Here is a 24202-nt window from a genome sequence, read left to right as displayed (position 1 = left end):
GCAGTTCTCACCTCGCAGGGCTCCCCATACCGTCTCCGACGTCAGATTGGCATCGCCGCGACCTGGTATCTTCAGCGTGTCTGCCAAAAATGGGAAGACGTAGTAAGTGATGCGCAGTTTCTTGTGTTTCACTCTATCGGTATTCAAGGAAAACACAAGCTCCGGTGAAGAAGCTCCAGCTTCTTCCAGCATGGTTTGTGCACCGAGACAAGCGGCAGCGCAGAGAGCGTCTTCCCCAAAGCTCCGCATTGTACAGCCGCAGCGCGGATGTGTAACAAGCTCCCGTTTACTCTGAAGCGCCCCTGATTTGTTAGCGGTTTGCGCCACGCAGCTGCAAAGCTAGAAAATGGAACAGCATCCTACTGGCCTGACATTGTCGCTTTTCGGCCGGAGCGTCGCGCTTCTACCAAAACGTCCAGAGCACCTCCGCGACTCGCAAGTATGAACGGGAAGGCCGAGCCCGTTCGAGCGATCACGACCTTCTCTTCCAGCTTGGCAAAGGGCAGCGAAAGTATATGTAACTAAATATTTAATGCTGCAACCTATGTCTCACAGAAACCACAGAAGTTTTCTTCAAAAAGTTCCAGCGTTCATCCGCCAGGATGTTCAGCGCCCCTAAGAGTGAAAAACTTGTGAAAGGCAACATTGCTACCCTCCTGGCACCAATCCCTCGGCAACTTCTCACGCTGGGCTCATTTCGTGTACTCACAGCTCTCGTCGGCCTTGGGTGGCGGGTACGCGCAATTGTTGGCGCCTTGGCGTCGCCGCACCACCACGTGCAGGCTGTTGAGCAGGTTGGCGGGCGCATCGCGGTCGCCGTCACCACCGCCAGGGGTGGTCGACGATGGCAGTGTCAGCTTCTGGTAGCGGGCGATGGCACTCGTCACCACGTCGCAGTCGGTGTTTGATGTGATCCGGAAGTGGCGGGCATCCAGCACACGCGTCTGCTTCAGCGACACCTTGAGGCGCCTGGGCGCTGGCCACAGCGGAGGAAGCTTGCGCAGGTTCATCTGTGCAGAAACGCAGTGAGCGCGAGTGAAGGACGATGTTTCGTGAGCCGGTGACGCCCACTTTGGCCGGCGCGAGTAGGTAGGGTGCTTGAGTTCGTAAGCATGAGGCTTAAACACTGAAATTGGAGGTGCACAAACTAAATATCGAGATTTGGAATTTGTTCTGAGGACTGTCGGCACAGCGAAGACAGGAGCAACACTTCTAGGTTGAAAAGTCTTGGCACTCGGTTTTAGTTTTCCTTCAGGGTTTGTGAGCTGCCTGTCAGTTGTTGCGCGACACGATGCACCTGGATAGCAATTCGACAAGCTCAAAACACCTTACCTACTTCTAGATTCTCGGGAAATATTCCAGTCAGCCGTCAGATAGCCCAACTGCATCATCGGGACGCATGGAGGGTGTGTTTTTATGGAAGTTGCATTGTTCTCAGGCTTCCCTTTACTGATCCTCCCCTGGTCCTTTTGACCGGCCGAAGTACATCCTCACGAAATCGTTAAACTTGCCCTAGCTTTTCCAGTCTGTTTTTGAGATATTAGATGGCGATTCGCACAAAGATATTGCGTTTTGCTTAAAGAGACGGAACATTGAATTTTAAGCACCAAATCTTTTTCGGAGGAACAGTACGCTTGCTCTATAAGCTGCTCGACTCCACAACGGCTCTTTTAGAAACGCTGTAGAAGATTTTTACCAAGAAGTTTTTGGTCAGTGTATGGGCCCGTCTTTACGTACCGCGGTGCTAAAAACCATGTTCACAGAGCTTGATGGCGATTGCACGTTGGCAGAAGTAATGTACCAAAACTAACGTAAATCTAATCCGCGGTAAACAATGACACATTTTTAGTATATAGTAGCGTTCATTTCAGTTTCCACATCCAAAGCTGTTAGCTCAGTGTGCCTCACGTCGACGAAAACTTTGATGGACCGTAGTTCCTGTTTCATCCAAGAAATTAAAAACACTGTGGCGCAACCTGGTGAACAAAGCTAAAAGCACACCGCCTGCCGATCTAAACGCGCCCTGAGGAGAGCGTAATGTACAGTGTCATTCCGTGCACAACACATCACAGTTTCCGCTCGACCCTCTGATTTCTTTAAAAAAAACTTGCTTTTTATTGAAGTGTCAAATGCAAATTTCCGCAATATCTCCCGGGAAAAAAAAAATTTCTCGTCATGTGACAGCTCTGCATTTCCCTGACTAGTGCAGAACAAGGGCTCTATATAAACTCTTTTCTGGACATAAAATATTTGATCAACTATGTGTATCAGTTGTAGTTTTCAGACAAGCAGGATTTGGCAGTACACAGTTTTCAGTGTTCGTGAAGTTCGTTTTAACGCAAGAGCGTTGTACCCTAATGTCGAAAAAACGAGGATCTTTCGATGATGCTGGCTGATGCTGCTGCTGCTGCTGTTGCTGCTGCTCTCTGGTGGCTACAGCTGCGCCCTCTTTGGATTCTGCTGATGTGTCGGAGGATGACTGCTTGATCTTCTCAGCCTGGAAGTAGAGGGCCGACGGTCGCAGGACTATTCTGTTCCCCGAAGGGGTCACGGCACAGGCATTGTCCGTGCCAAGAACTAAGGTAGGTGGCGCACCGATTGGCTTTGTCTCTTTGTTCTCTGTGCTGTCCGCCCCACTCTTTGTCCGTGGGGTGGTCTTGATGGCAAACGGATTCTGCTGGATCTGTGACAGCCCCAAATTCAGGGGAGCACTTTGTTGACCTAAAGTACGGTGAGGCGAAAGCCTCAATGGCGGTGTTGCTGCTTGTGTCACTGATGTGCTGTCATGATGTTAAGCTTCGCCTCTAAGAGTGGGACGCAACAGCGTTTTGCAACGCTGCCAGGGAGTCCACAGAAAGCCATTGCATGTTCGTCTCTACGCTTGCTCGTCAGTTAATTGGTTTTTGAGGAAAGGAAATGTATCTGTCTCGCCTATCTCGGGGACCACCTGAACCTCGCTGCAAGGGAAGGGAGGACGATGGGAGTTGGTTGGTTGGTTTGTTTATGGGGTTTAACGTCCCAAAGCGACTAAGGCTATGAGAGACGCCGTAGTGGAGGGCTCCGGAAATTTCGACCACCTGGGGTTCTTTTACGTGCACTGACATCGCACAGTACACGGGCCTCGAATTTCTCCTCCAAAGAAATTCAGCCGCCGCGGCCGGGATCGAACCCGCGTCTTTCGCGCCAGCAGCCGAGCACCATAGCCACTGAGCCACCGCGGCGGCGACGATGGGAGTGAACGAAGATATCGTATTCACTAGACACGCCTTTGTTCATTCCAACCCATCGAGCTGGCGTGGCGGAGTGGTTAGCGTGCTCGTCTCACACTCTGGAGGTGGTGGTGACCCTGGTTCGATTCCCGAACTCGACCAATTTCCTACTCGGTTTTATTTATTTATCTGCTCTGACTATAAAGGTTAATTAGGCTAACTGGCTAATTACGCAATTAACGAGACTCAGTCCCACTTACTTAGAGCATCACTATAGGATCCCTTTCATTGGTTGCATGGTGACTAGCCAAAGTACAATTGGCCCCATTTGAAATTCGCTCACTGTGACGTCATGACCATTTCGGCCAATTGAAAAGCGTGACATTTCTGTCGACAACTGCTGCTTACAACGATGAGGCATTAAAGGCTTCCGCCTTAAAAGGGTATCCTGCGTCGACAGACTGGGAACCGTTTGAAGCCTCGAAGCTGAAGCGGGCGGGGCAACCGGCCGCTCCGGCAACCTATGTGGGTCGCCTAGGTCATGTGACCTAGTGGTGACATCATGACCTTCCCATCATATTGTAAGCAAACTGATCACCGGGGCAGGCGGCAGTTAAATTAATGACCTGTCGCGAGAGGTTGCTCGGGAAGAGCAACCTATCTCTCACAAGCCTCGCGCGTGGCAGCACCTGCCGTAGGAGGGCAGTGGCGCATGGCTTACTTGCTGCACCACTGCGCCAGGAGGGGTATGATAACACCCCGGTTATTTATGAATGTAAAGTCGATAATTGCCAATTCCGCATGTGTGGCCTTTGACCAATTAACGCTATCGCGTGGTACCCATAAGGCGGAGATTATTTGCCCCGTGCTGTTTCTTTTTTTAGCACAAGACTAATCATGTTTCAAAAACTCTACATCAAATTTGCGAGAAACATAACACTTTTTTAATCGCCTCGCTAAAAGATGCACGACTTAGAAGAAATATTTTCACGAATTTTGAAATGAAGAGCTCTAAAAAAATGTCAAGCAGCAGTTGTATAAAACTTTAGTCCGCAAAATCAAAAGTTGTAAAAAAGTGCATAGTGTTGCGTACTATTCGGAATAAAATTTCATACAAGGGGGGCTCGTTGCAAAAATGCAAAATGTGGAGGCGAAACGCAAGAGGCGCCCGTGTGCTATGCGATGTCAGTGCACGTTAAAGATCCCCAGGTGGGCGAAATTTTCCGGAGACCTCCTCTACGGCACCTCTTTCTTCTTTCACTCCCACCTCCCTCCCTTCCCTTACGGCGCGGTTCAGGTGTCCGGCGAGATATGTGAGACAGATACTGCGCCATTTCCTTTCCTCAAAAACCAATTTACCAATTAAACTGGCCACCTTTCATTGTGAATTCGGTCTGTAATATTTGTCGAGGTCAATTTGAAGTTGCGTGCCTCAGCACTGGTCATGGCTGCCCCGTACTGTAACTTCACTCCAGAACACAGCCTCGCGTTCTCCTTCCGTGCCCTCACGTGTTCAAACGTTGCCCATCAGCATTGAGCGATGCCGCCATTATCGATTTTCGCGTGCTGTGTTTACAAGACCAGTGCTATGCGATGATAGAATAAGATGAATGGAGGGGGCATCTACAACAGCAAATATGATCCCCTCTGGGGTATGGAGTCCCTTCAACAAGTAATGTCAACGTTCCTTATCACAAATACACAATAAGGTGTCTTGTTCAACCACGCATTCATCCAGAAGGTAGCGGTGACGGGACTTCGGTCTCCCGAGACGATCATATTCGGTGGTGTGGATGCATCTGATTCCATCCTCGCATAGCACTGCTCTGGAAACACAGCAAGCGAGAAGAGGTAATGCCGGCTTCGCTCAGATCGGATGAGCGATGGCTTAAGACGTGAATGCGCGGAAGGGAGCCATATAAGCAGCGCTGTGTTGCAGTGAAGTGACATTATGAGGCAACCATGACCACCTAGACGTGAATTTTTTTCCCTCTAATAAAACAAAAAAAGACCTCCACTAATATTTCTGAGCGAAATGAGAATAAAACGGGCTATCACTCGAATTGTATTTTGAGTTTTTCCAGTCAGCGCCTTAAGTATGTAAGTTTCGTGCGAATAAGCAGCACAATGAACTATGTGCTATTTCGGCACTTTTTTCTGATCGTTAACCAGTTCAACTTCAATGTAATTTTTTTTTTAAGTAGTACATGTTATGGCGTACCTTCAGGAAGAAAGGATGTGGAAGACGAATCGGAAAACATTAGAGACATTCCTTGAAGTACATTCACGAAAGCAGATAATAATGGCATTCAACGGCATGTAAGGGTCCTCAGTGTGATCCAAAGTTGCCCTCGACCACGAAGATTCGACTGCGCGTAGAGTTACTGTATAAGTGCCCAGAGTTACGCGCTTGTTTTCCCGGCGGTGCTCGTGGCTCTATTGGCTAAACGCGATCACATGGTTGAAAAGCAGCCGTTCATTGCGGAGAAGCCAACTACTTTGCATCGTTTAGCACTAGACCATTGCCGACAGTCCGTTCGTACACCCACTGTTGTCTTGCTTTGCGGAATTTTATTGTGCCCGATAGCACAGGTTCACTGAACGCGGTGTTTTCTTATCAATAACACGCAATTTTATCACAAGTTTTCGCCGATTGTTAAAATGATAAAGTTTCTGATTTCTAGCGTTTTCAACAGATGGCGCCACCTTCAAGGCGAGTACTTTGTTCGTAGCTCGTTGAGAAAGGCCTTGGTGCAGCCGACGTATTAAGTAGAAAGCTGGTCAAACGTTTAGGGGAATCCCCCAAGGTGGAGTAAATTTGTAATAAGGGAGTAATTACTCATTGGCATCCACCCAAGCGCAGCCATACGGCTACAAAGGAAAGCTATACAGCTTTCTCAGAAACCTCGTAGTTAAAGAAAAATTCGTCCTGGTCCGGGGTTCGAACCCGGGACCACCGCTACACCGGAGCAGTCGCTCTACCAACTGAGCTAACCGGGACGGCAAGCTTATGGTAGGGCGAGAGCGAATTGATCAATAACTCGAAGTGGATGCCAATGAGTAATTACTCCCTTATTATAAGTAGAAAGCTGTGTCACTACAAGCAGCAGTAGTATGCTTAGAACCAGCCAGAATGAAGCTCTCCTGCATGCAAGAGTAGCGGCGTTTTCCCTCTCTTTGGAGGAGCACCTACGCGCCACTCTAGGTATTTTACAGTAACGACAAGTGACTACGCGGAGCGAGAGAGCAGCGCCGCGGTACGGCCCCGCGGACGCTGCAGCTGCCTGAGCCGCGGTCCGTTTGCTTCTTTGCCGATAGTACATACATACATACTCTGGGCCAGAAATCTAATCATGTCTTCTGTCGGGCTACTTGGTGCATTTCGTTGATTTTCAGACCACGCGAAACAACGATGACAGAGCCTGCATTGTGATGCATTCCCGTTATATGTGGCAAATCATCTGCAAGGAAAACCTTTCCTAATCGCTGAGCTGTTATATATCGGAGACCATATGCTCCTTCATGTCAACAATAAAAGCGATAGCATTGCTTTTAGTACGCGCACAGCAAGCCTTATTAGAAAGCTTTACTAGGAGGTTGGCGTGAAACAGATCCTGAGAAAAGTTACGTTACCGTGCTGCCAGCGACTAATTCCCACATAGCACTTCAGTTTTGTGCTCTGCAAGCATTAATAGACGCGATCTACCTTATATAGCGGCATAAGGCCATTGAAAAATGGTTGCCCCTGCACACCAGTGCTTTAGAGCTGATTATAGCAATAGTGATCATAAGTGCTACTGTCACGCGTGAATGAGGAAGATCACAGATCACAAGAAACAGCGGCGGGCTTCGACGAACTTCTTGACCACAGCTCCCAATCGCTGTCACTTTCACTTCCTGTTCTTTGAGGCGGCGTGGGCTTCAGGTCAGCGCTAGGCGAACATGCTGAATGCACTGCCTCGGCGATTGAAAGTATATGAAATTCATAAGTATGAACACAGTGGCGCCATCTCATTGTTAAGAAAATGCTAAGTAAGAACATCTCGAAAATGAATAATTTTCATCACACGACACGTAAGGCAGACGGCTGCTTCTTGGTCTAAAGCGGGTGGTTGTCGCTTCGACAAATACCGCTGTTCTCACGCAAAATGCGCCGCAGCCGCAACGCTAACTCCTGAAAATTGCACCGGTATGCGCATGCGCAATATGGACCCACAGTTCCGCTATGCGCGGAGCCATGCAAAGCTTACTGCTGTATGCGCAGGCCAGAGTAGTACAGCGTTCTGTGGATAGCCTTGCATCCTGCGCATTCTTTACATTTTTTTTATGCTTTAGCCCTCTTTTTCTGCATTTGGCCTTGAAGGTGATTATCAGCATAGCGCCCACTTACCTGGAGTTCGGCGATTTTCTGCACGTCGCTGCGGTCTTCAACCTGACCCCAGTCGGCCTGCGTGCACAGTGTAAAGGAAAGGGCCCTAGCTTAGTCATTGCTGTCTGTGCGTAAATTTATTGCTTAGCCATTCTGCACTGTGGTCAATAGCCCTAAAAGCGCGGGCTTCATTAAAATGGCTGACGCCTTTGTACGTCATTTCACTTCATGAAACAATGTAGTCGCGCTACCATCATCATCCCACACTAACATGTCTAGAATTCTTGTAGCAATTTTTTTTATATTTTGTATATTGTTAGTTACTGCTATGGAAATATTCAAGGTAAATAGTCCATTTTCCGACGCGTAGCAAAATCTATCTTTTTTCCATCGGTCGCAACGAGCAGTTAAGGCTGCCATAGAAAACCAATGGGGAATGTTTTTCACGACAGCGAAAATGTTAATAGCAAAATAATGCAAGCGTGCCGACGGAAGACCTGCGGGTATATTGATTATCTTAGTCTTACGATATATGAAAATTGGGTTCATTAACTCGATCTTTTCCTTTGAAAAATGCTTTTGTTCAGAATTTCTGGGTATGCACGCACCCACGTGTGGGCGGGATGGTGTGAGCGGCACTGGCAACGAGATCTGGTGGTGCTATTAAACGGAAATGTTTTTAAGCTACGGCAGTAGCCAGCCTCCAGTTTAAAAGCGAACCATGAGTGAGCGGCGCTATGAAGACCACTGATTTCAAGCTTGCGCCAGCGCTCCTCGTCTGACTGGCTGGAGGTAAATATGCAGTTAGTCTAGTCATAAACAGGATAACCAGTTGCAGTGAAGCAGCATACACGACTACTATAGCAAGAAATAAATAGTCGAAACATTTAGAGCTCGAGCGAAATAAGCAGACCATAAGTAACGTGTACCGCGGCGAGCAAACTTTCGCCACCTCCATCCGTTTTCTTAAGTGAAGGCTCGTCTCTATTAGAGCGAGGCTAGCACCGTGTCTCCCATCTGTTCATTAAGGAGACTATCCTTCACAACTCTTTCAGCGCCACAGAGCACTATATGTGCTTTTTGAAGATGGAACTGTACTACTCGTCCAGTAAGCAGTCTTGCTTCATTACTTTCTGCATAGCATGCGCTTAAGACTGGCCCATATATTGGGTTAGGGCAATCTATAAAGATTGAAAAATAATAAGCCCCTCTATGCACCACATACGTATAAAAGGCTTAACCCAATTTGAAGATAAAAGAAAAGGCCCAAGGACAATGATAATTTTACCACCCGCAGGTGGGAAAAAGGAAAAAAAAAGTTGAGGGGAGGGGGAATCTACTGTAGCGACCCACAGCCGGGGGAGCGGGTCCGGGGAGACTCCCCTGATCTGCCCTGGGAAGAAGCGGAAAGGATGGGCGAGATGGATGGGATAAAAGGTTGTCAGGGATAACAGGTTGTCAGAAAATGGGTTATGGGATTTGGGACGGGAATGGGGACAGCAAGTTTTTGCTCTGATCCTTCAATTATCTCGCCTCCATTCCTGGCCTGCCTGGCCAGGGCAGGGACAGCGTCAGATTGCCCATGGTGCGGCCCTGCTCACGGGGTGCCCGACCACCCACCAAACGCAACGGCCTCCGACCGCCGGAGATAGGAGAACCTATCAGGGTCACGTAACTGCGGCCCCTCCACGACTTTTAGGGTTTGTTTCCAACCTGCCAGCTACCAACCGTCGAGCGCTTTTCGCGGTTTTTCAGACACCTGCAGTGTGTGTGGTGTGATCCGGCCAGCAGAGGCTTAGGTCGCCAGCCTATCGGACCTCCAGCCCTCGGTACCATGACCTAACACTTCCGAGGGGACCCATCTGGGCTTCCAACCAACCAACAACATGCACTTATTTTCTCCCCTAGGTTGCTCCGCTCCTACTGAGGAGGGAGTGTTCAAGGCTGGACTGACCGGGTCACAAACCAACAACGTGGCTTAGGGCGAGATGACTGGGTTTACTCCGCTGGTACTACACAACATCGGCGGCTTTCGCACTAAGCATTGGTCAAAGTCATTGACCAGCTGCGTTCTAGTGCTGTGATTTACAGTGGTTCAACCTGCCTTATTTGTTATGCATTATGTAATTGCCACCTCGCTGCTGCAGAGTGAGCCATGCCTTTTTAAGCCTTTTTTCCCGCTGTTCATTGAATATTGCTTGAGCTGTTTGCAGTAAGGTAAGTATTAGATAACTGCGCGTGCAGAGTAGACGCTCCACTGTAGTTGACAGTTTAAGCTCCGTTACTATAACATGTGTTGTTATATATACGGAATCATTTTGGTTACACTAGTACTAAACTCTACTATCCCGTCTTGCTTCGCTGATTTTAAAACCGTGTTCCCTGCTCATAGACCGCGGAGTTTTGTTATATAGCACTAGACTGCTTAAAAGGAAGCGAATAAGAAGAAAGAAAAAATAGCCACGCACCATGAGCTGCCTGCGCGTGAGAAAAAAAGCGACCAGGAATGCGGCCAGTATCTGCAGCGCCTTCCAGGCGCCTCTGGCGTAACGCCGGGGCAGGAATCGCAGCAGCAGTCGCGGGGGACACTGGGTGAGGCTTAGCGCCGATCCCGCCAGGTAGCGCAGTGGGCCGCTGCCAGGCACCGCCTTGTGGTCAGCCTTGCCCACGCTGCGGGCAATTCGCAGAAGGGCCGGAAAAAAAGAAATGACATTTGAAACTCATTCGAAGCTATCTTCTCTACGCCTGTTCTTTGTAAAAAGTAGGGGCGTTAAAGCGCAGACATGATATTGTGGAGCAATAGCGCAAACAGGACAAGGGACCAAGAACGAGTAGACACACACAGCGCTACATAGCGCTATGTGTGTCTACTCGTTCTTGGTCCCTTGTCCTGTTTGCTCTATTGCTCCGAAGTATGAACCAACAAGCCCGAATTTCAAAGGCTAAATTGCTCTCGCCCAGTGGGGTGTCAACGGTACTGACCAGAATGGTTGGCCAAAAGGAGCCACAAAACTACCGACTCACGACTTCAACGCGGATTGAAGTGTGCTAAATGAGAATATTTTAGCATTAGCGAGCCTTTTGATCTCAAATACTTTATACTTTACAGGAATGACGTCTCTAAGTTTCGGTTTATCGAACAGGAAGGTTTATGTCCACGTCATTACTTACAACTGGTTTAGAGGTCTACATTAACTTCCTTTTACTGATTCCTGTCGTATAAATTGGTTTTTTAAGGAAAAAAGCACATCATAGGTACATTACACCGTTCGCGTTTACACAACAAGTAGGTCAAAACACACCCACCGGAACCATGCTCGGGTTATGCCCTAAACACAGCGGCGTCCATTTATAAACGACTCACGGCTTTCGTTTTGAACATCAGGTCTGAAGCTTTTTGCGCATTATTTCCTACTCCAATGACAATTTCTTCAGCCCATCATTGTGGACGCAGCTCCCTTGTAGGAGGATTTGGCGGTGTTCTCTTCGCATTCGCAAATGTTATCGCACTGCCTAAAGAGAATAGCACTGCCCTCAGTAGGTGAGGGTAGTGAAAGCTGTGTCCGATTAATTTTTAGTAACCCGATAATTTTTAATAATCCCAGCGACCGGACGAAGCATCCTCTAAGAAGCATGTAGCTTTCTCGCTACACTCGTCACCATGCAGCCGACAAGTAAAGAATGCAGAGAAAAATATTACCCGAAGCTAGACTTTGAGGCCCGTGCACTCTGTCGTGTAAGTGCACGGTAAAGAACTCCAGATGGTCGAAATTTTCGGCGCCCTTCTCTTCTAGAAGAGCTCCGGAAAAAAAAAAACTCTTCTAGAAGTTTGCAATAAAGTTTTGATGGTGATGGGTGGTGGTGGTGGTGGTCAAAAACCTTATTTGGAACTGGGCAGTTTGGGACATGTTGGTCTTTAGGCCCCCGCACGGCTCAAATTCTCTCAAACCATGTCCCGGAGGCTCATGACGCTAGCAGCCCGGCCTACGGCGATGACTTGCTTGGCCGGGTCATCGGAGCGCAGTAGGGGCTCCCAAGCCTCCCACGTGGTAAGGTGCTCCAGGCCCCGCGGGGGAGGGTCCGCCGGGCAGAGGAAAATATGGTCGACAGTGGCTTTGGGGTGGTGGCAGAGGGTACAGGAGGGATTTGTGTGGACTTGGTGATAGCGCGAGCGCATATAAGGGGAGGGTAAATGATGCCTGTTTGCGTGTTAACGTTTCGGCAGAAACGCGGCACCGAAGAAATAGGCCGCCGGCGGTCATTGAGTTCACTGGCGTTTGCGTTGACAACGTTGGAGACCGCTGATGTTGAAGAAAGGTAAGGCGCATAACTGGCTCCTTTATTGAGTGGACACCTCAATAGTGCTTTCTGTTACATGGGGGTGGTATCGAATAGCAAAAACTTGCTTTCGCGTATTATTTCGTGCTTAGCAATCCTAAACCGCCAGCAATTTTAGAGCACAGCTCTCTGGCCCCGTTTCTGCGTTTCGCGGCGGTGCCGCCGCCGTAGCCGTTGTCCGTTGTAACCAGCAGTGGACACCTTACTCACGCTTTAAGCTGCGAAACCAATGGAGCGGGAGCTTGGAAAGCACAAAATGGGTAAATTGCTTTGTGATGAAAGGAAATGGCGCGCTATCTGTCTCACACATCTCGCTGGACACCTGAACCAGAGACGGCGCATAAGTGCCCTCTTTGAACAGTGGACACCTCAATCGTCCTGTAAGCTACATGGCGGTAGTTACAGATGTGCGCTGCATGCGTCGATATTTACAACGTTGTGCTAGAAACGCGGCGCTGAAGCCATAGGCTGTCGGCGTTCATTGTGTTCATTGGCGTTGGCGTCGAGAACGTTTTACACTTCGATCATTTTAAGGAAAGGAAGTGCCCTTAACTGGTTCCTTGGGTCAGTGGACGCCTAAATCGCGTTTATAGGTACGTGGGGTGATGAGAGAGAGATGTGGGCTAGCCGTATGCGTTAGCGCTGACAACGGTGAGCGAACGCTCGCGATCAGTCATAAACTATCACCTGCCAGGGTGCTAGGGTTGATGGGTGCTTTAATGTAGATGTAAAGACAAACAAACAGGAATTCCTTACCAGTCATGAGGGAGAAATCCCGTTCCTCTCGCTCGTAACGCCTCCCATGGCTGTGACAACCTCGCGAAACCCATGCATAGACTTCTTTGAGAACCAGGCATTGGTACAGCAAGTCGAGCATATATTTATCTATTTTTTCGACCACAAAGCTTCCCTCATAACAATAAAGAACTGTTAGTGCAGTGCTTCTTGAGGAAGGAATATGTGGGAAAAACAACAAGTTGTCTGTAATTGAGCATACATGTCTTGCTCGAATTCTTTGCCTCAATCTTTCGAAAAGCTGGAACAGCTGATGTGCTGCGCTGAAATTCCGCATTAGGAAGTAACGTAATCATCCGCAATTTTTTTTTGCCTGTGTGCTCAGGATTGCGTAACTGTCGCAACGTGATCGCCGTTGCATTATGCGAATGACAACACGCAGCTGCAAGAGGCAGGGAATGCGTAGTTCCAGAACCAGGTGAATAGCTGAGGTGTGCTTCAGACGTTTAAAAACAATAGAAGCTTTTGAGTGCAGATCAGAAGTCATGAGGGCTACTTAATGTGCGCCCAGGGTTTAAGGCGTCAAAGCCTTGGTGTGCTGCAATGAAGTGGCACAAATCGCTATTCCTGGGCGGGCCATCTATGGACGGAGCTGCATGGTAAATAACGTCGCAGTAGTCTGTCACGCACCGAACGCGACGGGAGTGCCTAAAGTGCTTTCTCTTTCTTTGAAGTCTCATTCCTTACAGGGCACGCAATTGTTACTCTCGGCTGGTTCCGACTCTCTTCCGTTAACCCCAGTCCCATTGCTGTGGGTGCGGCCGCAGGCTCGGATTCCAGATGCGTCTACCACCCCTGGCTAGTGCAACAAAGCTCTCTTCGGTTCGTTATTACATAATCTTTGTTTATGACCACCGCAGCTCAACTGGTAGCTAAAGCCTCCTAGCTAACAACACCAGATGTGCCGGGCAGCTGGGGCCTCACCTGGAAGCATTGGCGAGCGGTTGCCACGATGGCCCTTTGTCCTCCATGTCTTCTTCCAGCACGGCGTAGAGGGGCTTCTGCGTGGCTTTGAAGGGCAGCGATGGTGCGAGGATGTTCTTCGAAACCGAAGCAGCGAATGGTGACGGCGGGTCACGGGTGGTGTCTACAGCCCAGTGCGCGTGCAGTGAGCCGAATGCTCGGGGTGCGCGCAGAAGGTGGGTCTCGCGTCTTCCTCCTTCCCTTCGGGCGCATACCGGCTTATTGTTTTATCGAATGTTGTACGAAGCTTACAATTGTCACTTCGCTATCATCTGCAGTGCTGCCGGCCGCGAAAGGTGTCTATGAGGATGCTTACAGCATTCAGATCCAGGAACAAAAAATTTGTACATTATGTTGACGAACGGAATAGCAGACGCTGCAGCTGTGGAAGTACGTTTCGCGCCTTAAGAACACTGCTCTTGGCTAGTTTTAGAGCCTATGCTGGTCTCTAGCGAGCGTGCGTGATAGAAGAGGCTTCGTTTTTGTTCCCTTCAGCATCTCTCAAAAGCAGCTCAGAGTCAGTGCGAGTACATTCTACAATGGCGGTAAAAAAAAATGTAAGCGTCTTCAGTGGCTACAACAGCAAGAGCTGTACGGCTGAAACACATATTTTGTTATCCACATCAATCGCGTATCGCTGTCCTACTGTTCCCAGTTACGACAATCACCTTACCACCTGCCGTGGCGGTCTACTATCATCATTGACGCAATTGCCGTGCGCAATAGCGGCGCTTCCAAGCTTCAGGGCCAGCCAACAGTGAGGACATAAACACATCAGCGCTAGTGGCCGCCTGCAACATGGTAGCGGCGGCAACAAAAGGAGGTGTGCGGCTGAAACGCTGGTCTGATGATGATGATGATGTCCTCAGACAATCGCTGGTCTGTTGTTGTTGTTGTTGTTCACCTCATAGAATGGCGCATACCCACAGAGGGGGATCGGCCAAGAAGAGGGGTGCAAAGAAAGTTTTTGAGATTTTTTGTTTGGTTTGTTGTTCTTCGTTGTTTTTACTGATCTTGTTTTTTTTTCCTATTTCCGCTGCCATGTTCACTTTGAGTCATGCCTAGCGAACTTGATAAGTTGCGCACATGACCTAGGAAACGAATTCCCCAAGGACACTGCGGCACTGCGAAACGCAATCGAGAGATAATTTTGCAAACAAAATGGGGAACTATTCGCGATCACCGAGTACTGAAGCACGAAGTTTGACGATTTGAAGGCTGAATGCTCTGCACTAAAAGAGGAGAACAAAACACTGAAAGCAGAAAATCTGGCCGGCCACTCTGAGCGGCAATTTTTAAAATAAATTAGTGCCCGGCTTCAAAGATCACTTAACGGATCTTAAACAACTTCAAGAAATAAAAATATTAAAATCAAAGGTATTTTGTAGCCAAGAGTGTTAACAAGATCGAAATCATTCTGAAAGTTGGTGACGTCATCGAAGAGGCGGTAATATTTAGTTTCTTGATATCTACCATCGCGTGCCGGCAAAAAAATTGGCAGTGATTTACCCCTGAAAAAACCTGGAGGGTTGCGAAAGCAACGAAGAGAGACTGAGGGGGGCGATGGAGAGCGCGCGGCGGCGGCGGCCACGGCGCGCTAGCTATGCGCCGCTACTGCGCATGTGCAACTGCCGGTCGCTACGGCGTGATGGCTCTGTTGCGCGGCGGTTGTGGTCGGACACGTCCCTATAGGCACTATAACATCACGTTGGCGACGCTGTGCCGGGCTGAAATTCGCGCCCTATACTCCAGCCGCGTCGACGCGATACGGCGCCGAGCGTTAAGCGGCGCGCATGCGCAGAAATTCATTTGTCTGGCCTGCTGCCTCCGAGTAGCGGCTACGCGCTCCGCAGACGACGCGCGCGGTGCATTCAGTGTTCGCGGCTTCGACGCGCCCGGCGCAGAATAGACACAAGTTGCGTTTCGACGCCAGGACCGTCAGAGGGCGCCGAAGTCGGCGAAGACGTCGGTGGTCAAGCGGCGTCGCAGTATAGAGGGTCCCACTTTGGCTAATGTGACGTGGCAGTGCCGCGAGCGCGCGCGCGCGTAACGTCGAAGGAAAGAGCAAGTGACGTCACGCGTCGCCATATCAACGGAGAGGCCGATGTCACGCCATCTGTTAGGCGCGGCGGCGGCTCCTCGAGGTGGTGGTGGTGAAAAACATTTATAATACAATAAATATTTACAGAGAGGTGATTGGGGTAGGCCCTATTGGCCCTTTCTCCTAACAATACTAGGTGGAGCCCCTATTCCGGGGCCCCATTGGCAAGCAACGCCGCCCGCGTCCGGTGAACCAAGGCCTTTTGGGTCTTTAGGTCCTGACAGCCGAGCAGGGCCGCCTCCCAGTCCTCTCTGGTGGGGTTGGGGTTGGGGGGGATAGATGGGTTTGACTGACACGCCCAAACCATGTGGAAGGTGTCAGCCACCTCCCCACAGAACTGGCACGCGCCATCAAAGGATGTATTGAAATGTTTAAGCACCGCCGGGCACAGTACAGTGTTAGTAAGAATTTTGATGAGGAGGCGCTCGTCAGCGCGATCCAGACCCTTACAAGGGGCCGGGTAGCGCCGGTGCTCCTCCTTGTAGTAATCGGTGATTTGTTTGAATGTAATGGCCAGATTGTCTGATTGGGAGTACCCTTCCAAGGACAGGGAGATAGCCCGGGGAGAGAGTGCGCGGGCGGCCTGATCGGCCTGTTCGTTTCCCTGGAGTCCCTGGTGACCGGGGGCCCAAATCAGGTTGCGTGGAGTTGGATCTTCAGATCGACAGCTATATTCCAGTATGCGCCAGGCAAGCGGGGGAGCCCAGCCCAACTCGTAGTTCCGACAGGCCCCTCGCGAGTCGGTGATGATGTGTTTCGACTTGGGAGTAGTGAGAGCAAGAGCAATGGCAATCTCCTCCGCGTGTGTTGCGCTGTAGGCTTTGAAAGTGAGCCCGTTGACTGTGTTTGTGTTGTGTACGACTGCGGCCGTGTACCACACCCCGTGGTGTGGGCCGGCAACGTCCACGTAATACACATGTTGTTGGTTACCATAGTATGGCGCCAACGCTTCCGCGCGCGCCTGGCGACGACCGCTATGGTCTTCTCTGGACATGTTGCGGGGAAGGGGTCGGACCCGGAGGGCGCGTCTCCAGGGTGCTGGCACTCTCTCCCTTTCCTCAATATGGTAGTCATGTTTGATGTGTAGCCGGTCCAAGAGGCGGCGACCGGACGTGGTCTGTGCAAGACGCGTGTATTGGTTGACTAAGTGGGCCTCTCGAAGCTCCCGAAATGTGTTCACCACGCCCAAGGCCAGAAGTCGCTGGTTGGACGTGGTGACCGGGAGGTCGAGAGCCCGCTTGATGACTTTCCGGTGGATGACCTCCAGTTGGTCATCATCATGTTTGCGCAGGTGCAAGTAGGGGGTTGAGTAGAGGATTCTACTCGTTACGAAAGCATGGGCAAGCCGCAGTGCATCCTTGCTTCGTAATCCGCCCCGCTTGTTGGAGACCCGGCGGACCATGCGGCCCACCTGGTCTCCCACCGTGCGAAGTTTGGCTAGGGTGGTGTCGACTCTGCGTTGGTGGTGTATGAAGAGACCAAGGACGCGGATCTCCTTGGACTCCCGGATCGGTCCCGAGGGGAGACTGATGCAAAGCGGGGTTGTGTCCCGAGGGGAGGGACGCATGTGCACAAATTCTGATTTCGACGGGGCGCACTGGAGTCCGCAGTAGGCCGCGTAGTCGTCGACTAGGGTCGCCGCTGCTTGCAGGCAGGATTCCATGTGGCCCAGGTTACCTTGCGTGGCCCAGATTGTAATGTCATCCGCATAAAGAGCGTGATGTATCCCGGGCAAAGAGGACAATTTGGAGGGAAGATGAAGCATTGCCAAATTGAAGAGGAGGGGAGACAGGACCGCGCCTTGAGGTGTTCCCCTCGAGCCGATGGTGTATGGCCCGTGTTCCGCATCTTGTATGCGTATGTAGGCTTGACGGTCTGTAAGAAATTGTTTTATGTAGTTGAATGTTTTGTGGCCACAGTTGGTGTTACTGAGGTGGTCCAGGATTACTTCGTGTTTGACGTTGTCGAATGCGCCTTTAAGATCCAAGGCCAGGACCACCTTGTCGTTGTGGGGACATTCGACAGGATCTAAGATGTCGTGGTGAAGCTGCAGAAGTATATCCTGTGCAGACTTGTGAGGGCGAAAACCGAACATGGTGTCCGCGAAAGTGTGCTGTGTTTCTAGAAAATCGGAGAGTCTGTCGCGCACCATCGTCTCCATCAGCTTGCCGACACAAGACGTGAGGGAGATGGGGCGAAGGTTAGCAGGGGGGTCCACGGACCGCGCGACGACCGGTTAGACCTGGCGTAGTATTGCTTTCGCAGTATACTACTGCATGCAAAAACAATAGCGTAAGTTGCTAAATCCGTCAAAGCGTGATGTTGCACTTAAAAAAGTTCGACAAACAAACATTACCGCGATTAGCTGTGAACTCGGCGAAGGGACTTCCACCTGCCAAAATGAGCACCTGTGCCCTAAACTTTAAAGGACTAATGGTAGTAATAGAGGGAGGGAGACTGTCGGTGAGGCGATGGAGAGCGCGCGGTGGCGGCTGCAGGGGCGTCCCCGGCGCGCCAGCTGTGCGCTGTGTGACGTCACTCGCTCCTCGCGCATGCGCAGCTTGGCCTTTCCAGGGCTGAGCGAAATGGCTCAGCGACTTGCGTAGTGTTGCTTTCGCAACAAAGGGGAAGTTTCTTCTTTTACAATGCAAATCCAAAGCACCTGTGGGCAACGAAATCTCCAGAGCCACGACTATATGGCATAGGCCGCCTACACAAGCAGGACATTCATTTCCGACGACTTCTGTTTTCTCGCGAGAGTAAACACATTCATACTGCTGTGGCACCACGAGAACAGGGACGGAGACAGAGTGACGGCAACACAAGTGCTCACTAACAACTGACAAATTTAATAAAAATACAAAAAATATAGAGAAAACCAACGGTAACATGCACAGTCAAAACAAGGTTACAAAGGTGACAGGCAATAAAACACGTTACGTCACGACGAATCTACCTGTTGTCATAGGTTAATGCTCTTTGAAGATAATCTACCCCGGCGTCAAGCAGCAGCAAGGAAGGCGAACTCACGCATACATCTGCCGACTTCCTTATACAGAAGGCTTCCATAATCTACCGGGAAGTCTTTATGCTTCCAGAGCACGTGCGTTTCTTTGAACAATGGGGCACACTTGTGGCTGTTCACATGCTTGGTCAGGTGCGTCCTCGAACCCCCCTCAAGTGATCTGGCATGCTCCTGGAGACGTACATTCAGACAGCGTCCCGTCTGCCCCGTGCAGTGTCTACCGCATATCAGGGGAAGGGGAATGGGGGAATGGTGAGAGGGGAACTCGCCCAATTCTCGACCCTTTTGAGTAAACACATTTCGCGACCAGACGAATTTTCATTTATTCGGTTGGTTGATTGGTTGATTGGGGTTTAAGGAGGAGGAGGATGTAGAAGAGGAAAGGCAGGGAGGTCAACCGAAAGAATAATCGGTTTGCTACCCTACGCGGGGGGGAAAGGAGTGAGGGGATAAAAAAAAGAAAGAGAAAGGAGAGTAACAGAAAATTGAAGTCGCTCTAAAACGTCACTGTTCGTTAAAGTCACAGCCTATCGTGCAGGCCAGAAGTTCTCAAGAAGCGGAGCAGTGCCTTGCAGGCCTTCTCCGCCGACGACCGGCGCGGCCAGTGGCCGAGAATCTTCATTTCCGTGAAAGGGCGCGGATCTACGCGCTCCAGCGCACGGCTGAGAGACTGCCTTTCGGTGGTGTAGGCAGGGCAGTCACAAAGAATGTGGGTTATGGTCTCATCATGCCCGCAGATGGAACATGCAGGACTATCAGCCATACCGATTAAGAATGAGTAGTGGTTGGTGAAAGCTACACCAAGCCAGAGGCGACACAGCAAAGTTTCTTCTCGTCGTGGTAGGCCTGATGGTAGCCGGAGCTTCAGATCTGGGTCCAAGGATTGTTAACGGGAATTGAAAAATTGGCCGGAATTCCACGCGGCAAGCGTGATGTCCCGCGCAAGTGCGCGAAGCCTGCTCGCTGCGTCCGATCTCGAAATGGGGATCGACACAAAATCGCCGTCGTCGTGAGCAGTTCGCGCGACCTCATCCGCGCGATGATTGCCTGCTATGCCGCTATGCCCCTGTAGCCATTGGTAGATAATGTCATGTCCTTTGTTGATGGCAGAGTGATGTAGTTGTCGAATTTCTGCGACCAGTTGTTCATGGGCTCCACGGCGAAGAGCAGCTTGTAAGCCTTGGAGGGCAGATTGGGGTTTAACGTCCCAAAGAGACTCAGGCTATGAGGGACGCCGTAGTGAAGGGCTCCGGAAATTACGACCACCTTGGGTTCTTGAACGTGCACTGACATTGCACAGTGCACGGGCCTCTAGAATTTCGCCTCCATCGAAATTCTGCCGCCGCGACCGGGATCGAACCCGCGTCTGTCGGACCAGCAACGAGCGCCGTAACCACTCAGCCAGCGTGGTGGGCAAAACGAAAAATTGTATTTGAGAAAAAAGAAATTACGCAGTAACTGTCTCAGATATCTCGGTGAACACCCGTCATCCATTTGCAGAGGAAGGGAGGAAATGGGAGTGAAGGAAGAAAGAGGAGCCGTAATGAAGAAAATAAAAATTGTATTTGAGGAAAGGAAATTATGCAGTAACTGCCTCACATATCTCGGTGGACACCTGTCAAAAGCGTGACCCCTCTGCTGACAAGCTTCTGCTGACAGCCTTCTGTCGACAACGATGAAGCATGAAAGGCTTTCGCCTTAAAAGTTGACTCGGCCTCGAGAAAAATTTAAAATAACAGTCAGTTAAAATATACCGGCCTTCCGCGCAGGTGTTGGCAATGCAATGGCGGCTTCTTCTGCAGCCTCTGAGGAGGTATATGGGGAGAGTAATCTGAGGAGGGTGGATCAAGCAGAGCCCACTATACAGGCTGCTTTCATACAGGTTGTATTATGAGTGCCTGCTCTTGATGTTTCCTGTAAAAGGACCTCACGGGACCAATTTCTATAGCTGTAGCACGCACGTCCTGCTGAAACATTTCCCACGCGGCGAACAATGGCATCTTGCTTGAGAAACAGGATTCCAGGTCCGAGTGGACACGAATGACAAACTCTTCATCACTAATTACTGAGGAGTTCAGCTTCCAAAGCGCCCATTTCGACCTGAATTTTGACCAAACTCTGCCTCCGAGGTGAGCAACCACCATACAGTGGTCAGAATGAAACCGGTACAGTGTCACAGACCAATCCTCGGGAGACAAGTGCGAAAGATGCATAAATTCGATCTAGGTGAGCGTGAGAATGGCCCTGAATGCGTGTGAATAAGCGGGAACCAGGATATGAACTTCCGTTATCAATGAGCCCTGCATCTTCCGTAACAAGTGACAAAAATTCTCCGCTCCTATCCCTGGGATATACCGGCACGATGAACTGGGTCGCACACACAATTAAAGTCACCCATTAGCGCAACGTACCGGCCCCAGTAGAGTAAGCGGGCTATGCTTTCAAGAAGACTGATGCGCTGCGGTACAGTATTCAATGCATAGACACTGATTAGTCGCCATGGCTTTCCATACAGCAGAAAATCGCAGCATATTAACCGGCCATCATGATCGATATTATAGGTCAAGCCCGAACAGGGTACTGTCTTGCGCAGAGACAAACAGCCACCCGCCGACAAGCCTACAGCATGCGTCATGAGGACATTATATTCTGACACAAAGGGCTGCAGAACCACCTCGGTGTCCTTCTCACTTTCAATTTTCGTCTCCTGGACGACGATAACATCCAGGTGCCTGCTGCAGAAGACTCGGAGGAGTTGCACCTGCCTCTGGCGAGACCTAAGGCCACGTACATTCAGTGTTGCAAATACTAACTCTGTGGAAGCAGCCATGATGACTGTAACAAATTATGCCTACAGTTCCATGTGCCTGTCGGTAGACGGCGAAGCCGCCTTAGAACCACCGCCAGGCCTCCTGGACCACGAACGCCGGCACTTCTCCTTGTGCCTCGACGCTCGACCCCGATGGCGATGCGTGCTGCGCACCGGGTCCTCATCGTCACTCGTTTCGGAAGCACAGGATGCACGGCGCTTCTGAAGCGGCTCGTCTGTGGAACCAGGTTCATCATCCGCTGGATGAAGGCCCAGATCCGGCAGGTGCTGGCCACCAATGACAGGAGGAGGCGAAGTGTCCGCCATGGTATCCGTTGCGATAACCGCGGCTGATAAGGTGAGGCTGTTAGCTGTGTTGCTGTTGTGAACTACCACGGACGTGTACCATCCCGAGTGGTGAGGGCCGGAGGCGTCCGCTTAGCATACACATTTTCTGATGCCATAATGTCGAGCTAGGGCTTCCGCTCATGCCAGGTGCCGACTATGATCTTCGTGTGACATGCGGCTGGAAGGTGTCGCACATGGTGGGCGCGTCTCCCCTCTCTAGGAGGCAAAAGGTGTGTGGATGAGAGTGGTGTGTTGGATGTGAAGTCGAGCAAGCAGGCGGCGACCTGACTCCGTTTGCGGCAAGCGTGTGTACTGGTTTGTAAAGTGCGCCTCCGGTAGCACCGGGTCGGTATCGCATAACAGTGAAACTGTTGGCGAACCTCTCCGACTCTGCATACCTCCATTTGCTACAATACATAAATCAGATCTGGGATGGGTGTCCACTCCCACTCGAATGGAAAACATCGCTTGTAACGTTCATCCCCAAAGCAGGTAAAGCCGTGACTACGGAAAACTTGAGACCCATCTCATTGGCCTCGTGTATGGGAAAGCTCATGGAGACGATGGTTCGGGATCGCCTCTCTCCATACATGGAGTGTATACGGGCCTCTTTGCAGACACTATGTTCGTGTTCCGCCCGCACATGTCTGCACAGGATGTCCTACTCCAAATACACAGGGACATAATACGACCCACAGCCATGCAACAAAATGACAAGGCTATTCTCGCCCTCGACCTTAAGGGGGCGTTTGACAATGTTAAACATGGTACCATACTGTCTTACTTGAACACCACTAACTGCGGGGCGAAGGTCTTCGCCTATGTCAGAGATTTCCTCTCTGCGCGTCAGGCACTCCTCCGGATCGAGAACGAGGAGTACGGCCCGTACTCTATGGGTACACGAGGTACGCCACAGGGGGCGGTGTTATCACCGCTCCTTTTCAACATCGCCATGATGCACCTGCCCGGTCGACTGGCTCAGCTGGAGGGCACAAAACACGCACTCTACGCAGACGATACTACAATCTGGACCACTCAGGGGAGCCTTGGGGAGATGGAGGACCGCCTTCAGCAGGCCGCCTCCATAGTCGATGCATATGCTGCCGACTGTGGTCTCCAATGTGCTCCCGCCAAATCAGAGCTTCTACACGTCAGGACAAACCACAAGGACAACACGTCCCTACACATATCTCTGTCGGGCGGTCCAATCAGAGAAGTGGCAGAGCTCCGGATCCTGGGTTTGTTCATCAATAACAAACTTAGGCCGGACTCTACTATAGCGAAACTGAAGCGCATAGGTGAACAGGTAGGGCGTATGATCCACCGTGTTTCCAACAAGCGCGGTGGTCTGCGCGGCAGGGACGCGCTACAGCTCGCCCATGACTTCGTGACCAGCCGGTTCCTCTACGCCGTACCTACGCACCACCAAACAACAAGACGAGCGCATTGACGCCATCATCCGGAAGGCAACAAAGCCAGCACTGGTCCTCCCGGTGACTACCTCCAACGCCAAACTGAAAGCGTTGGGAGTGGTAAACTCCTATCAGGAGTTGCGGGAGGCCCACCTCATGAACCAATATACGCGGCTATCGCAGACGGTTCCTCGGCGCCGCCTGCTAAACCGCCTACACATCCAACAAACATGCATACCAGAGGGGACGGAGAACAACCCGGTGCTGTGGCGCCACATGCTCTGGGTCGCTCCGCTCCCGAGTAACATGAACATGGCTTCACATGAAGGCAGACGACAAGCGCGGGTTCGCACGCTTGAGAGGCAATATGGATCTAAAGAGGGCGTCTACTACGTGGACATCACAGGGCCGTCGCCCGCCGGAGAATGAATGTCGATGGGCTATCTCTTCGGGCCCCAAATTCAACACGAGCGGAAGAAGTCGCAATAGCTCTCGCTGCCGCCGATCCAAAATCGAGAACGGTTATCACAGACTCTCGCAGGGCCTGTGAACATTATCTTGCCGGGGAAATATCACCTCTTGCCTCCCAAATTCTAATACGCGCTCCCTGCGATCCAACTCGCACAAAAGTGATCTGGGCTCCTGGCCACCAGGGTCTACTAGGCAATGAGGCCGCTGATGCGGCCGCCCGAGCGCTCCCATACAGGGCTCCTCATCCTAGCTCTCCTGGCTCAGAAGCTCATAAACCACTTTTGCGGTTCCGCGAAATCCTAATTCATTATGGCGACAGCCACCGTCTCTACCCGGCACCTGCCAGGGGGCTGAGTAAGGCG

General features: G+C 50.8%; 1 protein-coding gene across 2 annotated transcripts in view; it reads right to left on the bottom strand.

Annotated features, from left to right (window-relative positions):
• LOC149360491 (beta-hexosaminidase subunit beta-like) overlaps positions 1-15827 on the bottom strand; it is a 55552-nt gene extending 39725 nt beyond the window's left edge. For both annotated transcript variants that reach the window (XM_089572343.1, XM_089572345.1), the window contains exons 1-5: positions 13636-15827; positions 10047-10248; positions 7600-7656; positions 710-1010; positions 12-80 (exon numbers count right to left, since the gene is read on the bottom strand). In XM_089572343.1, coding sequence (XP_089428469.1) covers positions 12-80; positions 710-1010; positions 7600-7656; positions 10047-10248; positions 13636-13682 — 676 coding nt within the window. In that variant the 5' untranslated portion in view covers positions 13683-15827. The remainder of the gene's footprint in view (positions 1-11; positions 81-709; positions 1011-7599; positions 7657-10046; positions 10249-13635) is intronic.
• Positions 15828-24202: the final 8375 nt, after the last annotated feature.

Source organism: Amblyomma mixtum, chromosome 2, assembly GCF_055824585.1.
Source record: "Amblyomma mixtum isolate Tamu chromosome 2, ASM5582458v1, whole genome shotgun sequence".
Classification (NCBI taxonomy): Eukaryota; Metazoa; Arthropoda; class Arachnida; order Ixodida; family Ixodidae; genus Amblyomma; species Amblyomma mixtum.
This window is presented reverse-complemented; position numbering and strand designations above follow the sequence as displayed.